The 17,981-nt window shown below is 37.2% G+C and overlaps 1 protein-coding gene and 1 pseudogene across 13 annotated transcripts in view; one reads left to right on the top strand and one right to left on the bottom strand.

Moving 5' to 3' along the window:
* CFAP70 (cilia and flagella associated protein 70) overlaps positions 1 to 17,981 on the top strand; it is a 111,406-nt gene that overhangs the window by 28,427 nt on the left and 64,998 nt on the right. For 8 of the 13 annotated variants that reach the window (XM_032423723.1, XM_032423725.1, XM_032423724.1 and 5 more), the window contains 6 exons: positions 957 to 1,055; positions 1,225 to 1,304; positions 7,691 to 7,870; positions 10,969 to 11,151; positions 14,016 to 14,110; positions 17,137 to 17,236. In XM_032423723.1, the coding sequence (XP_032279614.1) occupies positions 957 to 1,055; positions 1,225 to 1,304; positions 7,691 to 7,870; positions 10,969 to 11,151; positions 14,016 to 14,110; positions 17,137 to 17,236 (737 nt within the window). The remainder of the gene's footprint in view (positions 1 to 956; positions 1,056 to 1,224; positions 1,305 to 7,690; positions 7,871 to 10,968; positions 11,152 to 14,015; positions 14,111 to 17,136; positions 17,237 to 17,981) is intronic. The other 5 variants (XM_032423722.1, XM_032423728.1, XM_032423730.1 and 2 more) reach the window with 5 other exon arrangements.
* Positions 3,602 to 3,694, bottom strand: LOC116644433 (annotated as a pseudogene).

Here is a 17,981-nt window from a genome sequence, read left to right as displayed (position 1 = left end):
AAAGAAATGTAAGAAATATGAGAACTGGATGTTCTCATCCAAAGAGAGCACATGTTGGTCTTTGGATCCTAGTTTGAACAAACAAGCTACAAAATAAATTTTGGGATAATTAAGAAATATTAAATGTAGACTGGGCATTAGATGAATTAAGGAATTACATTTAATTTTATTATTATACACTTGCTAGATTGATAAAGTTATTGTGATTATATAGGAAAATGCCATATTTTGAATTTGTATACTTTAGTATTTAGGGGTAAAATGTCATGATGTCTGTAATTTACTTGAAAGTATTTCAGCAAACAAAAATAGATGAAGCAAATATGACAGCATGTTAACTATTGTTAAATCCAGGTGATGGCTATATAGATTCATTCAGTATACCAATCTCTCTACTTTTTTGTGTATTTCAAATTTTTCATAACAAATTTTAAGCACATACACTGAGTAATGCTGCAGTGATAAACCTGGTACATACCTTGCATGCTCTGTAAATCACTCTAAGGTCTACTAAGTCCTAGGCAAAATGGGAAAGATCTAGAACATTATTTCAAACTGCAGATTGTGACTTTCTAGTCATTCCTAAAACTGAAGAGGATCATGACCAGTGATTTCTTATACATGAAATAGAATACAAAATGCTTAAGGGTTTTCAGTTAGGAAGTATGAATATTATGTGGAACTTTGTTTTAATCATATACATCAGTTACTTTTATACATATGTGTGTACATGATTATGATGTAAAGTCTATTTTTTACTATAACATGTAGGCAAAAATTTAATAGGTCACTGAGGTGGTTCAGTATTTTCCACCAGAAGTCACTAATAATGGTGCCTTCTCAAGTTTCAAGTTAATTTCTCTTAAATTTTTTTGACAATGCTTTGTTTGCTGCACTGTGGTTATCTGATGGATGACCCAAACATACTCTCATTTTCTTTGTTTTGATTTTTCTAGTAACTATGACTGAAGTTTTACCAAAGGAAAAGAAACAGAAAGATGAGAAGACTTCAATTCTTGGTCAAGCTGTGGTGGACCTTCTTCCTTTACTGGAAGGTCAGATGTGTGCTTTGCTCAAAAGCAGATACAGGAAAGCTCATAAAATTTAGCTCCAGAGAAGTGCAAAAATCAGCGTTAGTGAATTTGAGGGGTTTGATAAAAAGATGAACACATTTATCTCTGCCTAACCCTTCCTTCTATGGCTTGATTTGCTTTCTTTTTGCAGGAGAGAGTTCATTTGAAACGATGGTCCCCTTGCACCCTGTGCCAGGCTCTCCTTTAGAACTTGTTCGGTCAAGTGTAAAGGTAATCAGAGTTCTAAAGCTCCACTTTCAGCCTGCTGTTGTCTACCAAGTCTGTTTGTTATAAAGATTTGATTCAGTTGAGTCCAGTTCATCAGGTGTATTCTTTTCACAAGGACACAGAATGCTAAGTTCTGGGAAACAAAGATAAATAAATCAGAGTCCTACTTTAGGAGTCCATAATCTACACGTCATGGGTCATAATCAGTGTGATTAAATAATGGAGTGGGGCATGTGGGCAGAGTAGTTATTGGTTACTTTGCCCAGGGGTACACGTAGAGAAAGCTTAACCAAGGAAATGTCCTGATGGATTAAATTGAATAACACGTGAATGCACCTACCACACTTTCTGGCATATTAAGCCTGAATTGGTAGGCTGTGCTAGTCTGGTTTGTCTTCTGGGCTGTGTTTTCCATTCTTCCTGGGGATCGGTAGCTTCTTGGGTCTTTACTTTTGCCACTCTGGTGCAAGTGCACTCACTTTCAGCAGATACCACAGCTGCCTTCTGTTTTGCAAAAGTGAAAGAGAGAAAAGGGCCCAAATGACCCAACTATTCCAAATGCAGTTTCCTAATTAACCACTGCTGTGGGTCCATTCCTGCTTCTTGTTGATTTTGACCTTGGAGCTGCCATAGTCCACTCCTGTATCTGCTGTGGTCCTCTCTCTCTCTCTTATTTTAGGCTGTGGTTGTTTTCTTTCTAGGTTGTTTGGTTTTTTGTTTTAAGATCTGATTTAATTTGCTTTCTGTCTTTCTAGGATTCCTATAAATATGTAGTCCACTGATAGCATTTCTTATTTTCCAGGGATGTTATAGCATTATTCTTTTATTGGAGGTAAAGATATAATTTAGTATCTTTCTGTAATTCCATGTGACTTGTGCTAGAAAGAGGTATATATCTTTGCTCAGTCTGCCTTCATTGGTCCAGTCTCCCTGCTTATATACTTATATGTACTTATGTTGATTTTCCTTACATATCTTTAGAAGAAAAATTAGTCAAATGGATTATTAGTCCTTAGGATGTTTGTTCATAGTATTTCTGTGTTTGCTTGTTTTACACATTCAATGAAAAGAATATATCACACTTAATTTCCATTCACTTGAGAGTTCTCACTAATTTTTATATTTAAGCATCTACACTGATTATTCTCAAGACTCAAAGAGTAAAATGACATAAACCTGTCCTTGGAAAAGAGTTTCCAATTCATCTTCAAGTATTTCCTGTCATGATTGAGTGATACAAATTAGAAAACTTCGGGACATTTTACTTATCTTTCCAGAGACATACCGGTCAGAGGTGTCACATTCTTCAATGCCTCTCTTTCTTAAAATTTTCTTCCCTTTGGTGTTCTCACTTCCCGCTCACTGACTGTACCTTCTCAGGTTCCTGCACCAGACCTCTTTCCTCTGCCCATGTCTTATGTGTGAAGGTTCTAACCTTGGCCACCTTTTCTTCTTAGTCTGTGTTCATATTCCTGGGTTGCGGGGGGAGATTATTCATTATTTAACAGTCACCAGTATGAGTGCTTCCTTGGACCCTAAATACAACCAATCCCCAAATCTGCCTTTCAGCAAATCCAGCCTTTTATATCTCCTAAGTGCCTCTGGACTCTTCTCTTCTTAGCTTTATTCCTACTCTTTATTGCCTTATAACCTCTCATTGGAACATTACAAGTAGCCTTATAACTGCTCTTACCTCCCTCCAGTTCCACCTTCTCACTCTTGTCAGGTGACTTAGAAGTAAATAGGATCACATCTCATCCCCTGTTCAGTACTATGTAGTTCAGGGATTCCCCTACTTCTTACATGTTAAGGTCCAGATTCCTTAGCAGGCATGCAACAGCTTTTATAATAGGAATCTGCCACTTGTTCAATATCATCTCCCAGACTCCCCTTCTTATGCTTTATATTCTAAAATCCTGAACTACTTACACCTGAACAAAATACACCATGCTGTTTCAATCCTCTTTTACATAAACTCTTCTTTTAGTTCAGAATTATTTTCTTTCCTTTCTCTGCTTATCTAAATTGCAAACTTTTAGTAATTTATTTTATAGAAGTCAATTTAGGCATCACCATCTCTCGTCCCCACCCCAATAATTAATTATTCACTTCCTCTTTAGTGCTCCTTGACTAGGGCATTTTATACAGGTCTCTATTATAGGATTTATCATAAATCATGGAATTACAATATGAATCCCATAATAAAAGGGGCCATGTCTCCTTTATCATTATATTCCTAGTGCTGTGGTAAAGTGCCTGGCATATAATTAGCAACCAATACACATTTTATTTTATTTATTTTTTATATGGAATGCTTCATGAATTTATGTGTCATCCTTGTGTAGGAGACATGCTAATCTTTGTATTGTTCTAATCAATATACATTTTAAAGCTTCTTTCTACTGTATCCTGTGTGTGAATGTTAGATACATACATATATATCTATATCTATACCTATATCCGTATATATATGGGTATATACATATATATTTGAAAAAATATTTTCTTGGGGCGCTTGGGTGGCTCAGTCTGTTAAGCATCTGCCTTTGGCTCGGGTCATGATTGCAGGGTCCTGGGATGGAGACCCACATGGGGCTCCCTGCTCAGCGGAAAGCCTGCTTCTCTCCATCTGCTGCTCCCCCCGCTTGTGTGCTCGCTCCCCCTCTCTCTCTGTCAAATAAATAAATAAAATCTTTAAAAAAAAGAAGAAAAAGAAAAAATATTTTCTTATTAAAAAGCACATTTCCCACCCTCTATGCCTGTCAGCACATGGACTTGTCAGTGTGCTGATGGGCCAACTTCAGGGCCACATGGGGGCCAGTCTGTGGATGTACTTTAAGGAGTTTCAGGAAGGGGCCTCCCCTGCCTGCACTTAACTCCATGGTTTGAGGGCCCCAGGAGCTAACATTTGTATCGTGTTTGTAAAGCTCAGATGTCTCAAGTCTGGGCCGTGCCAGGCAAGGAGAAAAATTAAAGAGTCAGGGTTTTTCCAGAAAAAAAATAAAATACAAATAAAAGCACATTTGCCAAATCAGAATTTCTTTTTTTTCCCCCAAGGTCATTACAAAGTTCTTTTTTTTTTATATTTTAATTTTTTATTAAAGATTTTATTTATTCATGTGAGACACAGAGATACAGAGAGAGCGAGCATGAGCAGGGGGAGAGGCAGAGGGAGAGGGAGAAGAGGTTCCCCGCCGAGCCAGGAACCTGATATGGGGCTTGATCCCAGGACGCTGGGATCATGACCTGAGCTGAAGGCAGACACTTAACCATCTGAGCCACCTAGGGGCCCCTTTTTTGTTTTTTTGTTTTTTGAAATTACATTTCAACTTTACTTTTTAAGATTTACCTAGTAGAGTGATGTTCTACATTTTGTTAATACAAATAAACAACATATCCACATATGATATGTACATCTCATGAACTAGCAGGCTATCTGAACACCATTTACAGCATTGTTTCTGAGAATTTCTATTGGAGACATAACTTGGAAATTTCTCATTGTAGAATATGTAATTCTTTTTTTCCTTAAGGATTATTTTAGAGAGAGATAGAGCATGCATGTGTGCAAGCAGGGGGAGGAGCAGAAGGAGAAGGAAAGAGAGAATCTCAAGCAGACTTCCCGCTGAGTGTGGAGCCCAAAGTGGGGCTTGATCTCAGGACCCTGAGATCATGATCTGAGCAGAAACCCAGAGTCAGACACTCAACTGACTGAGCCACCCAGGCGCCCCAGTAGAATGTGTAATTCTTTAACAATAATATTAATTATTCTTATTAATGTTGATTTCTAAGAAAATAAAAATGAACAAATTATTTTTCTCCTCTCTAATTAAAACATGAGCTGTCTTGATAGCCCTACTTGGGTACATCACTAACATCGAATCCTTGGTAGCTCTTCTAAAAAACTCATTTTTTGAGCTTGTTCATGCTGTCAAGAAATACTTTCTCATCTGTGAAAAATGGAAATATATTAAAGAATATGATTTTCAAATATTTAGTAAAAAAACCTAAAATTTTATTTTATTTATTTATTTATTTTAGATTTTACTTAAATTCAAGTTGTTAACATATAGTGTATTATTAGTTTCAGGGGTAGAATTTAATGATTCATCAGTTGCATATAATACCCAGTGTTCATTACATCAAGTGCCCTCCTTAATGCCCATCACCCGTTACCCCATCCCCCCACCCCCCTCCCCTCCAGCAACCCTCAGTTTTTTCCCTATAGTTAAGAGTATGTTATGGTTTGCCTCCCTCTCTGTTTTTATCTTATTTTATTTTTCCTTCCCTTCCCCATGTTCATCTGTGTTGTTTTTTAAATTCCACATGTGAGTGAAATCATTTGGTATTTGTCTTTCTCTGACTTATTTCACTTAGCATAATACACTAGCTCCATCCACGTCATTGCAAATGGCAAGATTTCATTCTTTTTGGTGGCCAAGTAATATTCCATTCTATATATATATATATATATATATCACATCTTCTTTATCCATTCATCAGTTGATGGACATCTGGGCTCTTTCCATATTTTGGCTATTGTGGACATTGCTGCTATAAACATTGGGGTGCAGGTACCCCCTGGAATCACTATGTATCCTTTGGATAAATACCTAGAGGAGTGCGATTGCTGGGTCATAGGGTAGCTCTATTTTCAACTTTTTGAGGAACCTCCATACTGTTTTCCAGAGTGGCTGTACCAGTTTGCATTCCTACCAACAGTGCAAAAGGATCCCCCTTTCTCTGCATCCTCACCAACATCGGTTGTTTCCTGAGTTGTTAATGTTAGCCATTCTGACTAGTGTGAGGTGTTATCTATCTCATTGTGGTTTTGATTTGTATTTCCCTGATACCAAGTGATGTTGAACATTTTTTCATGTGTCTTTTAGCCATTTGTATGTCTTCTTTGGAGAAATGTCTGTTCATGTATTCTGCCCATTTCTTGATTGGATTATTTGTTCTTTGGGTGTTGAGTTTGATAAATTCTTTATAGATTTTGGATACTAGCCCTTTATCTGATATGTCATTTGCAAATGTCTTCTCCATTCTGTAGGTTTGTCTTTTAGTTTTGTTGATTATTTCCTTTGCTGTGCAAAAGCTTTTTATCTTGATGAAGTCCCAATAGTTCATTTCTGCTTTTGTTTCTCTTGCTTCTGGAGACATGTCTAGTAAGAAGTTGCTGTGACCAAGGTCAAAGAGGTTGCTGCCTGTGTTCTCCTCTAGGATTTTGATGGATCCCTGTCTCACATTTAGATTTTTCATCCATTTGAATTTATTTTTTTGTATGGTATAAGAAAGTGGTCCAGTTTTGTTCTTCTGCATGTGGCTGTCTAATTTTCCCAATGCCATTTGTTGAAGAGACTGTCTTTTTTCCATTGTATATTCTTTCCTGCCATATAGCTGAGGGTCCATTTCTGGGCTCTCTATTCTGTTCCATTGATCTATGTGTCTGTTTTTGTGCCAGTGCCATACTGTCTTGATGATTACAGCTTTATAATACAGCTTTGATGTCCAGAACTCTGATCTGTCCAGCTTTGGTTTTCCTTTTCAACATTACTTTGGCTATTTGGGGTATTTTCTGGTTCCATACAAATTTTAGGATTGTTTTTTCCAGCTCTGTGAATAATGCTGGTGTTATTTTGATAGGGATTGCATTGAATGTGTAGATTGCTTTGGGTAGTATAGACTTTTAACAATATTTGTTCTTCCAATCCATGAGCATGGAATGTTTTTCCATTTCTTTGTGCCTTCCTCAATTTCTTTCAAAAGCACTCTATAGTTTTCAGAGTACAGATCTTTTACCTCTTTGATTAGGTTTATTCCTAGGTATCTTATAGTTTTTGGTGCAATTGTAAATGGGATTGATTCCTTGATTTCTCTTTCTGCTGCTTCATTATTGGTGTATAGAAATGCAGTAGACTTCTGTGCACTGATTTTATATCCTGTGAGTTTACTGAATTCCTGTATCAGTTCTAGCAATTTTTTGGTGGAGTCTAATTTTAAAAAAGTACTACATTTAAATTACAAAGATAGTCACAGAATATAAACTGGCAAAAAAAGCAACCCAATGTCACTCATGTGAAACTACTATTAACATTTCAGTATAGGACCTTCCAATTCCTCTTTTATATGTTTTTGTATACATATGTGACCTCAGTATGGTAGAGGGGAAAGGCCTCTAGCTTAGGAATAAGATTCTCATCTCAGCTGTAGTTCTAACTCATGAGACTTAGAGAAAGTTATTTGAATCCTCTATATGGAAATAATTAAACTTGACCTTCTTACCTTGAACAGTGATATGAGATTCAAATAAGATAATGAAAAAAGGGGCTGGGGGTGGGAAGGCCTCTGGCATTCTCAAAATGCTGCATAATTTTATTCTTTTCCAGCAGTGCAGTCTTGAAGTTAAAGTATTTGTGGCAGAACCCTTATTGACCACAGCACAGATCTTAGGAGGCAATCTACTGAAAGTCACATTGGAGGCTGCCTACTCTGTGCCTGAATCTTTCATTCCAGTAGGGCCTATGCAGAACTACATGGTTGGTATGCAAGTTCCATCAGTTGGAGAGGTAAAGCCCTACAACCAGATATTTATATAGATTTAAACACTCATATGGTCATCTCTTCCTCACCTGCTAAGATTTCATTCAAAGCAAGCTCTCTATTAATGGCTGAGATTTTCTTTAGGTTTAAAAAAATAAAGTTTACTTCTGTTTTATATGTAGATATCTATAGTTTACATATACATAATAGTATATATTACATATAATTTATGTCAATAAATACATATTTATGGTGGAAAATATGTAAGGCATTTTAAAATTGACTATTTTTAATGTGTTTCTATATATTACTTTTATGCGTGTATTTTGTGGATTTGTGTGCTTAATTGTATAAAACTTTCTCTTAATTTCAGGTTATTTTCTTAGTCCAAATTTCTTTTTTTTTTTTTTTAAGATTATTTATTTATTTTGAGGGGGGGAGAGGGAGTGCAGGTGCGTAGGGCAGAGGGGCGGAGGGGCAGAGGGAAATGGAGAGAGAATTTCAAGCAGAGTCCCTGCTGACTGCAGAGCCTGACACACACTGCTGGATCCCATGACCCTGAGATCATGACCTGAGCCAAAATCAAGAGTCAGATGCTCAACCGAGCCACCCAGGCACCCCTCTTAGTCAACATTTCTATGGAATGATTGTGTTGGATTTTTTGAGGCTCTTGATAGAGATTTCCAAATTGCTTGCTAAAAAGGTATAATTAGTTAATACTGCCATCTGTTTTATTGCCATCTACATTTCAGTAGGAACCCTCCAATTCCTCTTCACCATTTACATTCCCACCAGCAGTATAAAGGGTTCCAATTTCTCCATATCCTCGTCCATATTTATTATTTTTTTGTTTTTTTTGTTTTGTGATAATACCCATTCTAATAGGTGTGAAGTGGCATCTTCTTGTGTTTTAGATTTGCATTTCCCTAATGACTGATGACGTTGAACATCTTTTTCCATGCTTATATTGCCATTTGTATATATATATACTTTTTAAAGATTTTATTTATTTATTTGACAGAGAGAGACACAGCGAGAGAGGGAACACAAGCAGGGGGAGTGGGAGAGGGAGAAGCAGGCTTCCCGCAGAGCAGGGAGCCCGAGGCGGGGCTCGATCCCAGGACCCTGGGATCATGACCTGAGCTGAAGGCAGACGCTTAATGACTGAGCCACCCAGGCGCCCCCATTTGTATATTTTCTTTTGGGGAAATGTTTATTCAAGTTCTTTGCCCATTTTTGAATCAGGTTGTTTTTTGTTGTTGAGTTTTAAGAGTACTTTATAGATTCTAGCTATTAATCCCTTATCAGATATGTGATTTGCAAATATTTTCTCCCATTTTTTACTTTGTTGTTAGTATATTTTGCCGCACAAAATTTTTTAATTTTAATGAAGTCCAATTTATCTATTTCTTTCTTTTGTGTCTGTGTCCTTGGTGTCATCACGAAGAAATCATTGCTTAATCCAATGCCATGAAGTTTTCCCCGAGTTTTCTTCTAAGAGTTTTATAATTTTAGTTCTTACGTTTAGGCCTTTGATTCATTTTGAGTTAATTTTTGTACGTGGTTTAAGGTAAGGGTACAACTTGATTTTTTTGCATGTGGATAATTAGTTTTTTTTTTTTTTTTAAAGATTTTATTTATTTATTTGACAGAGAGAGACACAGCGAGAGAGGGAATACAAGCAGGTGGAATGGGAGAGGGAGAAGCAGGCTTCCCGCGGAGCAGGGAGCCCGATATGGGGCTCGATCCCAGGACCCTGGGATCATGACCTGAGCTGAAGGCAGACGCTTAACGACTGAGCCACCCAGGCGCCCCGGATAATTAGTTTTCTGCATCATTTATTGAAAAGATTGTCCGGGGCGCCTGGGTGGCTCAGTCGGTTAAGTGTCTGCCTTCAGCTCAGGTCATGATCCCAGCATCCTGGGATTGAGCCCCACATTGGGCTCCTTGCTCAGTGGGGAGCCTGCTTCTCCCTCTCCCTCTGCCCGCCACTCCACCTGCTTGTACTTTCTCTCTCTCTCTTTCTCTGTCAAATAAATAAATAAAATCTTGAAAGAAGGAAGGAAGGAAGGAAGGAAGGAAGGAAGGAAGGAAGGAAGGAAGGAGAAGAAAGAAAGAAAGAAAAAGAAAAGACTGTCCTTTCTCCATTGAGTGGTCTTGGCATCCTTTATTTTGACAATTTTTGCCACTATTCTTGTTATGGAGGAGCAGCTTTTCAGCGGTCTTTACTCTGCCGTTCCAGAAATGCCTCTCCTTCACAGAAGTTTTTTAGCTAACCCAAACAACTAGAATTGTTGAATTATAGGGTATGACAATTTTAAATTTACTGGAGACTGCAAAATGGCTTTCCATAGTTATACCAATTTATATTTCCATCAACTATGTATAAGAATACCATTCCCTTCACAATATTGCCAATGCTTGTTATTTTCAGACAGATTTTGCCAATCTGTGGTTTAAAATGATATCTCATTGTTTTAATGTTCATTGCAATTATTAAGAATATCTAGCACATTGTTATTTAAATGGTGGATTATCTAATTTCCCTTTCTATAATTTGCCTATTTATATCTTTATCAATTTTCTATTGCAAGTATATTTTAGATAAATTATAGGTAGGAGAGTGCCTATATTGCTAACCCTTTGTCAGATTTAAGTTTGTTTTTAAAAAGGTAATTTTTATAAAGGTAATTTTTAAAAAGGTATATCATAACTCTCATATAGATATAAAATAACAAAAAGGATTTAAACCAAAAAGGGTTCAAAGGAGAATCTGAAGAAGTAACCCATATATAAGCAATCAGGAATGTTGAAATGAATTTGCCAATAATTCTAAACTCATCATCAGCCACATGGCAATAATCAATTACATCTCCACTGAACAAAATATATTTGTATATCTATGGACAAGAATACTTTGCATTATTATCAATTTTTTATAAATTAAAAATTATAAAATAGCACAAAGACAATGAAGGGCACAGGCTCCTCTGTAGAATCAGATAATCACAGAAAGAACGGTCTGTTAGACAGCACCCAACATTACATTGAAAAGATACTTCAGTAATCTTTTTTGTTCATTTTGAAGTCTTTTACAAAATTTCCTATGTATGATATTCTGTAGAAAGACTCTCCCATTTTGTTCAAGAATGGAACTCTAAAGCTTGGAGGGGAAAGAGAACCTGTTCCCAGGCCCAAAAAATGGCCAATTGCCAACATTCTGGCTCCAGGAGCTAATAACATTCCTGATGCTTTCATCATTGGTGGGCCCTATGAGGAAGAAGAAGGAGAACTCAACCGCCCTGAGGTGAGAGAATTATGCAGTTTTTTGGTGATAAACTAAATGCATAGACAGATGCTAAAACACTTTTTAAATGTTTTTATATTATATATTTATTAATAACATAATATAATTAATGTTATTATATATAATACACAAAATATATTTATATATATTTGTTACTTGTTAAAATAAAACAATTATCTAATTTTGATGAAAATGTCTCCTGACTTCTTAAGTTCAACAAACAAAATAATTTATTAAATTCAAATTTACTCTTTATTTTAAATTTATTTATTTATTCATTTTTAAAAGATTTTATTTATTTGATAGAGAGAGAGGGAGGGAGAGCACGAGCAGGGCAGGGGGAGGAGTAGAGGGAGAGGGACAGGCAGACTCCCCACTGAACAGGGAGCCCTACTCTGGGCTGGATTCCAGGACCCTGGGATCATGACCTGAGCCAAAGGCAGACGCTTAACCAGCTGAGCCACCCGGGTGCCACAGATTTATTTATTTTTGAGTAGGTAATAATATGGTCATAGGTCATGCATATAAAAGCAAATATATATACTCAAAGGAAAAAAGACTCACAAACAAAAACATTTGGAAGAGTGAAGTTTCCTTGCAAAGAGTGCAAAGGAGTAAGATTTCAGAAAGACTGACTCAGAGACGTTAGCATAGTAAAAGTCAGGGATAAAACTATTTTCCTTTAGGAAGTCTAGATTTATAGGAAGTATTCAAAAATCCTGTTATTTTCAGACTAGAACCCGTCAGGAAGACACTATTTTTTTTATCTCAGTGTGTAAAGTGTTTATTGTTTATTTTTATTTTCTCTTTAAGTGTTTGTTTGTTTTTAACTGAGTAAATAAAGCGCTTAATCATATTGAAAGCAGGGGAAAATGTCAGTTTTGCTTTATATACACACATATATACATACATGTATTCTTTCCCTATTGTTTGTTTGTGTTTTTACTGAAATGGTGGCATACTCACTGTTTTACAACTTGCTTTTTAGTGTACCTTGGTGATTTTTCCACATTGCTACCTAAAGAACATTCTTACTCGTTTTCTTTCTTTGCACTTGCTGTATGACATGACATTGTATATGGACATACTTAAATTCACTTAACCAGTCTCCTATTGGTGGATGTTTAGGTTGTTGGAATTATCCTTTTCTTTTTATTCCTCTCTTCCTCCTTCCTTTTCTGTTTCCTCCTTCCTTCCTTCCCTCATTCTTCATTTCTTCTTTTGTTCTTTCTTTCTACATCCCATACTTGTCAAGGGCAGAGAAAATGCTGCAAGCACACTTGCAAATGTTTCTTGAATGAGTTAATAATCATTAGTGGAAACATTCAAAAAAATAATTTGTAAAATGAAAATGGTCGAATTATGTTAAGTATCTGACTAAATATTTTAAATAGTTGAAATAAGTCAGGCAATATTTGGAAAACATTGTGCAGTGTCTTCTCTCATCATTGTGATGAGTGAAAATGCATCCTGTTCTTTGATTTATATTTTTTTTTAGATCAGGTATTTTATTTTACATATTTGGATTTTATATTACATTTTGGTTTATTTTTTTTCTGTTTCAAATTTTTATTTAAACTCTAGTTAGTTAACATACAGTGTAATATTAGTTTCAGGAGTACAATTTTGTTTAGTTTCATCACTTACATACAACACCCAGTGCTCATCACAAGAGTCCTCCTTAATACCCATCACCCATCTAGCCCATCCCCTGCCCACCTCCCCTCCAGCAACCCTGTTTGTTCTCTATAGTTAAGAGTCCCTTATATTTTGCTCCCCCTCTTTTTTTCTTTTCCCATATGTTCATCTGTTTTATTTCTTAAATTCCACATTTGAGTGAAATCATATGGTGTTTGCTTTCTCTGACTTATTTCACTTAGCATAATACACTGTAACTCCATCCACATCATTGCATATGGCAAGATTTCATTCTTTTTGATGGCTGAATAATAATTCATTATATATATATTTTTTAGTTTAGATCATTGTTCTCAACCCTGGTTGCTCATTTGAATCACCTGGAAAGCTTTTAAAACAATAACAATGGCCAAGCCCTAACTGAGATCAATTACCTAAGAATTTACTTTCAGGGGCGCCTGGGTGGCTCAGTCGTTAAGCGCCTGCCTTCGGCTCAGGTCATGATCCCAGGGTCCTGGGATCGAGCCCCGCATCGGGCTCCCTGCTCAGCTGGAAGCCTGCTTCTCCCTCTCCCACTCCCCCTGCTTCTGTTCCCTCTCTCGCTGTGTCTCTCTCTGTCAAATAAATAAATAAATAATCTTAAAAAAAAAAAAAAAGAATTTACTTTCAAAATATCACTGTCCAGGTAGTGATTTTTTTAAAAGCTCCCAAATAGGGACACCTGAGTGGCTCAGTCAGTTAAGCATCTGCCTTCGGCTCAGGTCATGATCCCGGGGTCCTGGGATTGAGTCCCACATCGGGCTCCCTGCTCAGCGGGGAGCCTGCTTCTCCCTCTGTCTGCCTCTCCCCCTGCTTGTGCTTGCTCTCTCTCTCTCTGACAAATAAATAAATAAAATCTTTAAAACTAAATAAATAGAAAAATAAAAGCTCAGATAATTCTAATATGCATCCAGGGTTGAGAACCAGATGATTGAGGTTATATGAGTGAATATTTGGAACTTAGTACTGGATTGTTGTAAGAATAAAAATAATTTATATTATGTATTTTATTAATAGTGAAGCACCCTAAAATTTAAGCTGTGGTAGTAGTTACAGTAGTAGTCATAGTAGTAATAGTAGTAGTAGTAAAAGTGTTGTGATCAAATCCGTTAAAAGAATGCCCCACAGAATGAGCAGGATGAAGCAACAGTACACTGAGAAAACAAAAGTTTCTTACTATTTTACAGGACAGGGAATTTAGGAACCAAGCAGAGTGCATAAAGAAAAGGATTATTTGGGACTTGGAAAGTCGCTGCTACCTTGATCCTCCTGCAGTGGTCAGGTAGGAAGAGGAAGGGAATATGTCTAACCACCAAAGACTATAGGTGGGAAGAAATACTACTTTTGTTAACTTTATCTATATTTGAGTTAAGGTGATCTGAGAATCTCTTTCACCATATTTGCTAATAACAGAGTCTTTTAGTGATGGTGGCTTAACCAAGGTAGATTCTGATTTCTTTTCATATAAAACAAGTCCAGAGCTGCATGTATGGTAGCTCCAGTGTTATCAGGTATCCAGGCTCCATCTTTCTTTTTGCTCTACCTTTTTTAACATGTGCCTTCTATCCACAAGGGTGTCTCATGGTTCAAGCTGGCTGTTGGAACTCCATCCTGCACGTTCACATTCCTCACAGAAAGTTGTAAGAGAGGGCAGTGTTTATGGATAAAAAAGGACACATGCTGGCCGTCTTAGCCCCCCTTATAGAGCCTTCCTAGAATCTGCAACCTCAGTTTATATCTCAGTAGCCATCTCTAGATGCACAAGAAGCTGGGAATTATATTTTTGTTAGACACATTGTTACTCAGACTAAATCAGGAGTTAGATGCTAAAGAAGAACAGGGCACTTGATATTGTTTGGGTAACTACCAGTCTCTGTTACCTGGGGGTTAGGAAGAGGATGAGAAATAGAGGATTATCAATATATGTATAATTTGAATGAGGAACTCTGGTTTTCTTTTTCAATTCATAGACTATTTTTTTTATTATGTTATGTTAGTCACCATACAGTACTTCATTAGATTTTGATGTAGTGTTGCATGATTCATTATTTGCGTTTAACACCCAGTGCTCATTGCAATACGTGCCCTCCTTAATACCACCACCAGGCTAGACTATTTTTAAGAACAATGTTAGAATTACAGAAAAATTGAGCAGATATTTCAGAAAATTCCTATGTACTTCTGGTTCCCCACATGACTGTGGTGCATAATATAAATATACATTCTTGGCTTTGACTTGCTGATATTTTGTTAAGGATACATTATTGCTATCATTACTTTGAACAGTTATCTATTTGATCAATTAAAAATAAGAAAAATTTCCATCTCTTTCTTTACATTTCCATCTCCCTATTACATTATCTGCAGGTTGTCTGCTTTTCCCATTAGAGTTCTTAACATATTAATCATAGTTATTTTAAATTCCCTATATGATCATTTCAAAATATGTGTCATATCTGAGTCTAGTTCTTATGTTGTGTCTCTTTTGTATTTTTTTCTTGCCTTTTACTATTCCTTGTAATTTTTTATTGAAAGTTGGACATTATGTATTGGGTAAGAAGAAGTGAGGTGATTAGGGTTTTTAGTGTGAAGTTTTCTGTTAATCTGGCTAGGAGCTGGGCTGTGTTTAATGTTTGCTATATATGTAGGTGCTAGAGGCTTCAGTTTCCTTTTTTGCTCTTCCCCTGTTGTGTTTGGGTTTGCCTAAGAACTTTTCTTAGGTAGGGTCTATGTTTTGCAGTCTCTCTGTTATAATCCACTGTTACTATACTGGAACCCTGTTGATATGGTGGGAAGGTGTTGGGAAGGGGAAGTGTTTTATAATCCTTTGGTTAAATCTCAGTATTTTAATGGATTGACTCCCTGGGCTGTGACCTTCAGAAGTGTTTAACAACATTTTTTACTTATTATGTGAGACAGGAAGGCTAGACAGAGCTGGAGTTGTCTAATTGACCTTCCCCTGGGTCAGATAAGGCTCTGGTAAAGTAGTTTCCCTTAAAGAGTAGGCTTTTTTTTTTTTTAAGATTTTATTTATTCATTTGAGACACAGAGATACAGAGACAGAGAGAGAGAGAGCATGAGCAGGGGGAGAGACAGAGGGAGAGGGAGAAGCTAGCTCCCTGCTGAGCCAGGAGCCCAATGTGGGGCTCGATCCCAGGACCCTGGGATCATGACCCGAGCTGAAGGCAGACGCTTAACATCTGAGCCACCCAGGCGCCCCAAGAGTAGGCTTTTGTTATGGATAACACTCCAGGCATATTTCAAAATGGTTACTTTTCCCTTCTTTCTGCCTAAGAGGATTTTTCTCATATCTTCACCATGAATATTTGATGGGGCCCCTTGCTTTAAAACCATAAAACTATGGGGCTCTCGTAAGACTGGGCTTCTAGCAGTCTATAACTTTGGCTAATCCTGCCTCCAGCAATTTGTCAAAATTACCATTAAAGTGTTTCCACCAGTTACTGGCTCTGTTACTTTTTCCTACCTGTAAGCTGATCTCAGCCGTGATTCTCTATACTTCCGTGTATCTCCAAATTTCAGGGTGGTAATTGGCCCCACGAACTTAATCCTTAGATGGATCTAAGAAAGGTCATTGATTTTTCAGTTTGATTGGGGTTTTTTTGTTGTTGTTTTTGTTCTAAGAACAGGAGGAACAACTTCTAAACACTTTACGTGTCAGAGCTGACACTGTAAGTCCTACTTTATTTCCACAGGAGAAATAAATATATTTTATACTATTTGCATACTTGTGTGATTATTTCTTTAGAATAAATCACTAGAAGTGGAATTTCTGGGTCAAAGATTATGACCATTTTAAGGCTTTTGCTTCATATTACCCCCCCCCCCAAAAAAAGTATAGTTTCCCTCTGCTAGCAGTATAGTAGAATTATTTTGGAATTTATAGATTTGGAAAGGTTTAAAAAACCCACCTACCTAATAAAAATATTTATATATGTGTGCCTATTCCGTTACTTTTTTAAAGAGTTATTCATTTTGAGAGAGAGGGAGAGAAAGAGAGTGAGGGGGCGGGGAGGGGGGAGGGGGAGGGGCAGAGGGAGCAGCAGAAGAGAGAGTCTCCCAAGCAGGCTCCACACTGAGCCCTGAGCCCCATGCGGGGCTCATTCGCGCAGGGATCAGTCCCAGAAGCCCAAGATCGGGACCTGAGCCCAAACCAAGAGTTGGTTGCCTAGCTGACTGCACCACCCAGGCACCCCTCCATTACTTTTTAAAGGAGAAGAATACTTCCCTTTAAATTACACTAACCTCATTTTTGTATATAATGTTAATGGACTGATTTTTGATTTGCAGTTTTCAGAAGCGAATTGCTGATTGTCGATTTTGGCCTGTAGAGATCACAAGAGTTCCTCTGACTACTGCACCCAAAGGGAAAGCTGCAAAATTTGATAAGGTTAATTTGTTTGCTTAAAAATATTTATATAAGAAATGTCTGGTTAGACCCAACCTTTTATTTTTTTATTTTTTAAAAAGACTTTATTTATTTATTTGACAGAGAGAGACACAGTGAGAGAGGGAACACAAGCAGGGGGAGCAGGAGAGGGAGAAGCAGGCTTCCCACGGACCAGGGAGCCCGATGCTGGGCTCGATCCCAGGACCCTGGAATCATGACCTGAGCCAAAGGCAGACGCTTAATGACTGAGCCACCCAGGCGTCCCTAGACCCAACCTTTTATTCTGCTTCTAATTCTGATACCAACGGAGTGTGTGAACTGATGTGGCTGCTCTCTAGAGTGACCAACTTAACCTGATTTGCCAAGTAGTTTCCTGGTGTTAGCACTGAAAATCTCATGTCCCAGGAAACTCTCCTGTCCCTGGCAAATCAAGATAACTGGTCACCCTAGCTCCCCATTGTCCACTAAAAATTGTTTAGACTTTATTCCCAGATATCCTATTTCCCTTTAGCTCTTTATTATAGTTTTACCATCAATAAAACCACACAAAATAGCCATTTTTATAGGGCACAGTAGTTAAATATTGGCGATATGGTTCAACCTAATGCATTTTCCTGAATTTCTTTTAGACATCCTACTTACAATGTTTTAGCCTGCTAATTAGAGTAATAGAATTCATTGATGTACATTATTCTGAAAAGATCTAGTTTTGTGAGCCTAGAACATGTTCTCTATTATTTTATTT

Source organism: Phoca vitulina, unplaced genomic scaffold, assembly GCF_004348235.1.
Source record: "Phoca vitulina isolate PV1807 unplaced genomic scaffold, GSC_HSeal_1.0 scaffold29, whole genome shotgun sequence".
In the NCBI taxonomy this organism is placed as follows: Eukaryota; Metazoa; Chordata; class Mammalia; order Carnivora; family Phocidae; genus Phoca; species Phoca vitulina.
The sequence above is the reverse complement of the archived record's forward strand: the minus strand, read 5'-3'. Positions and strand labels throughout refer to the sequence as shown.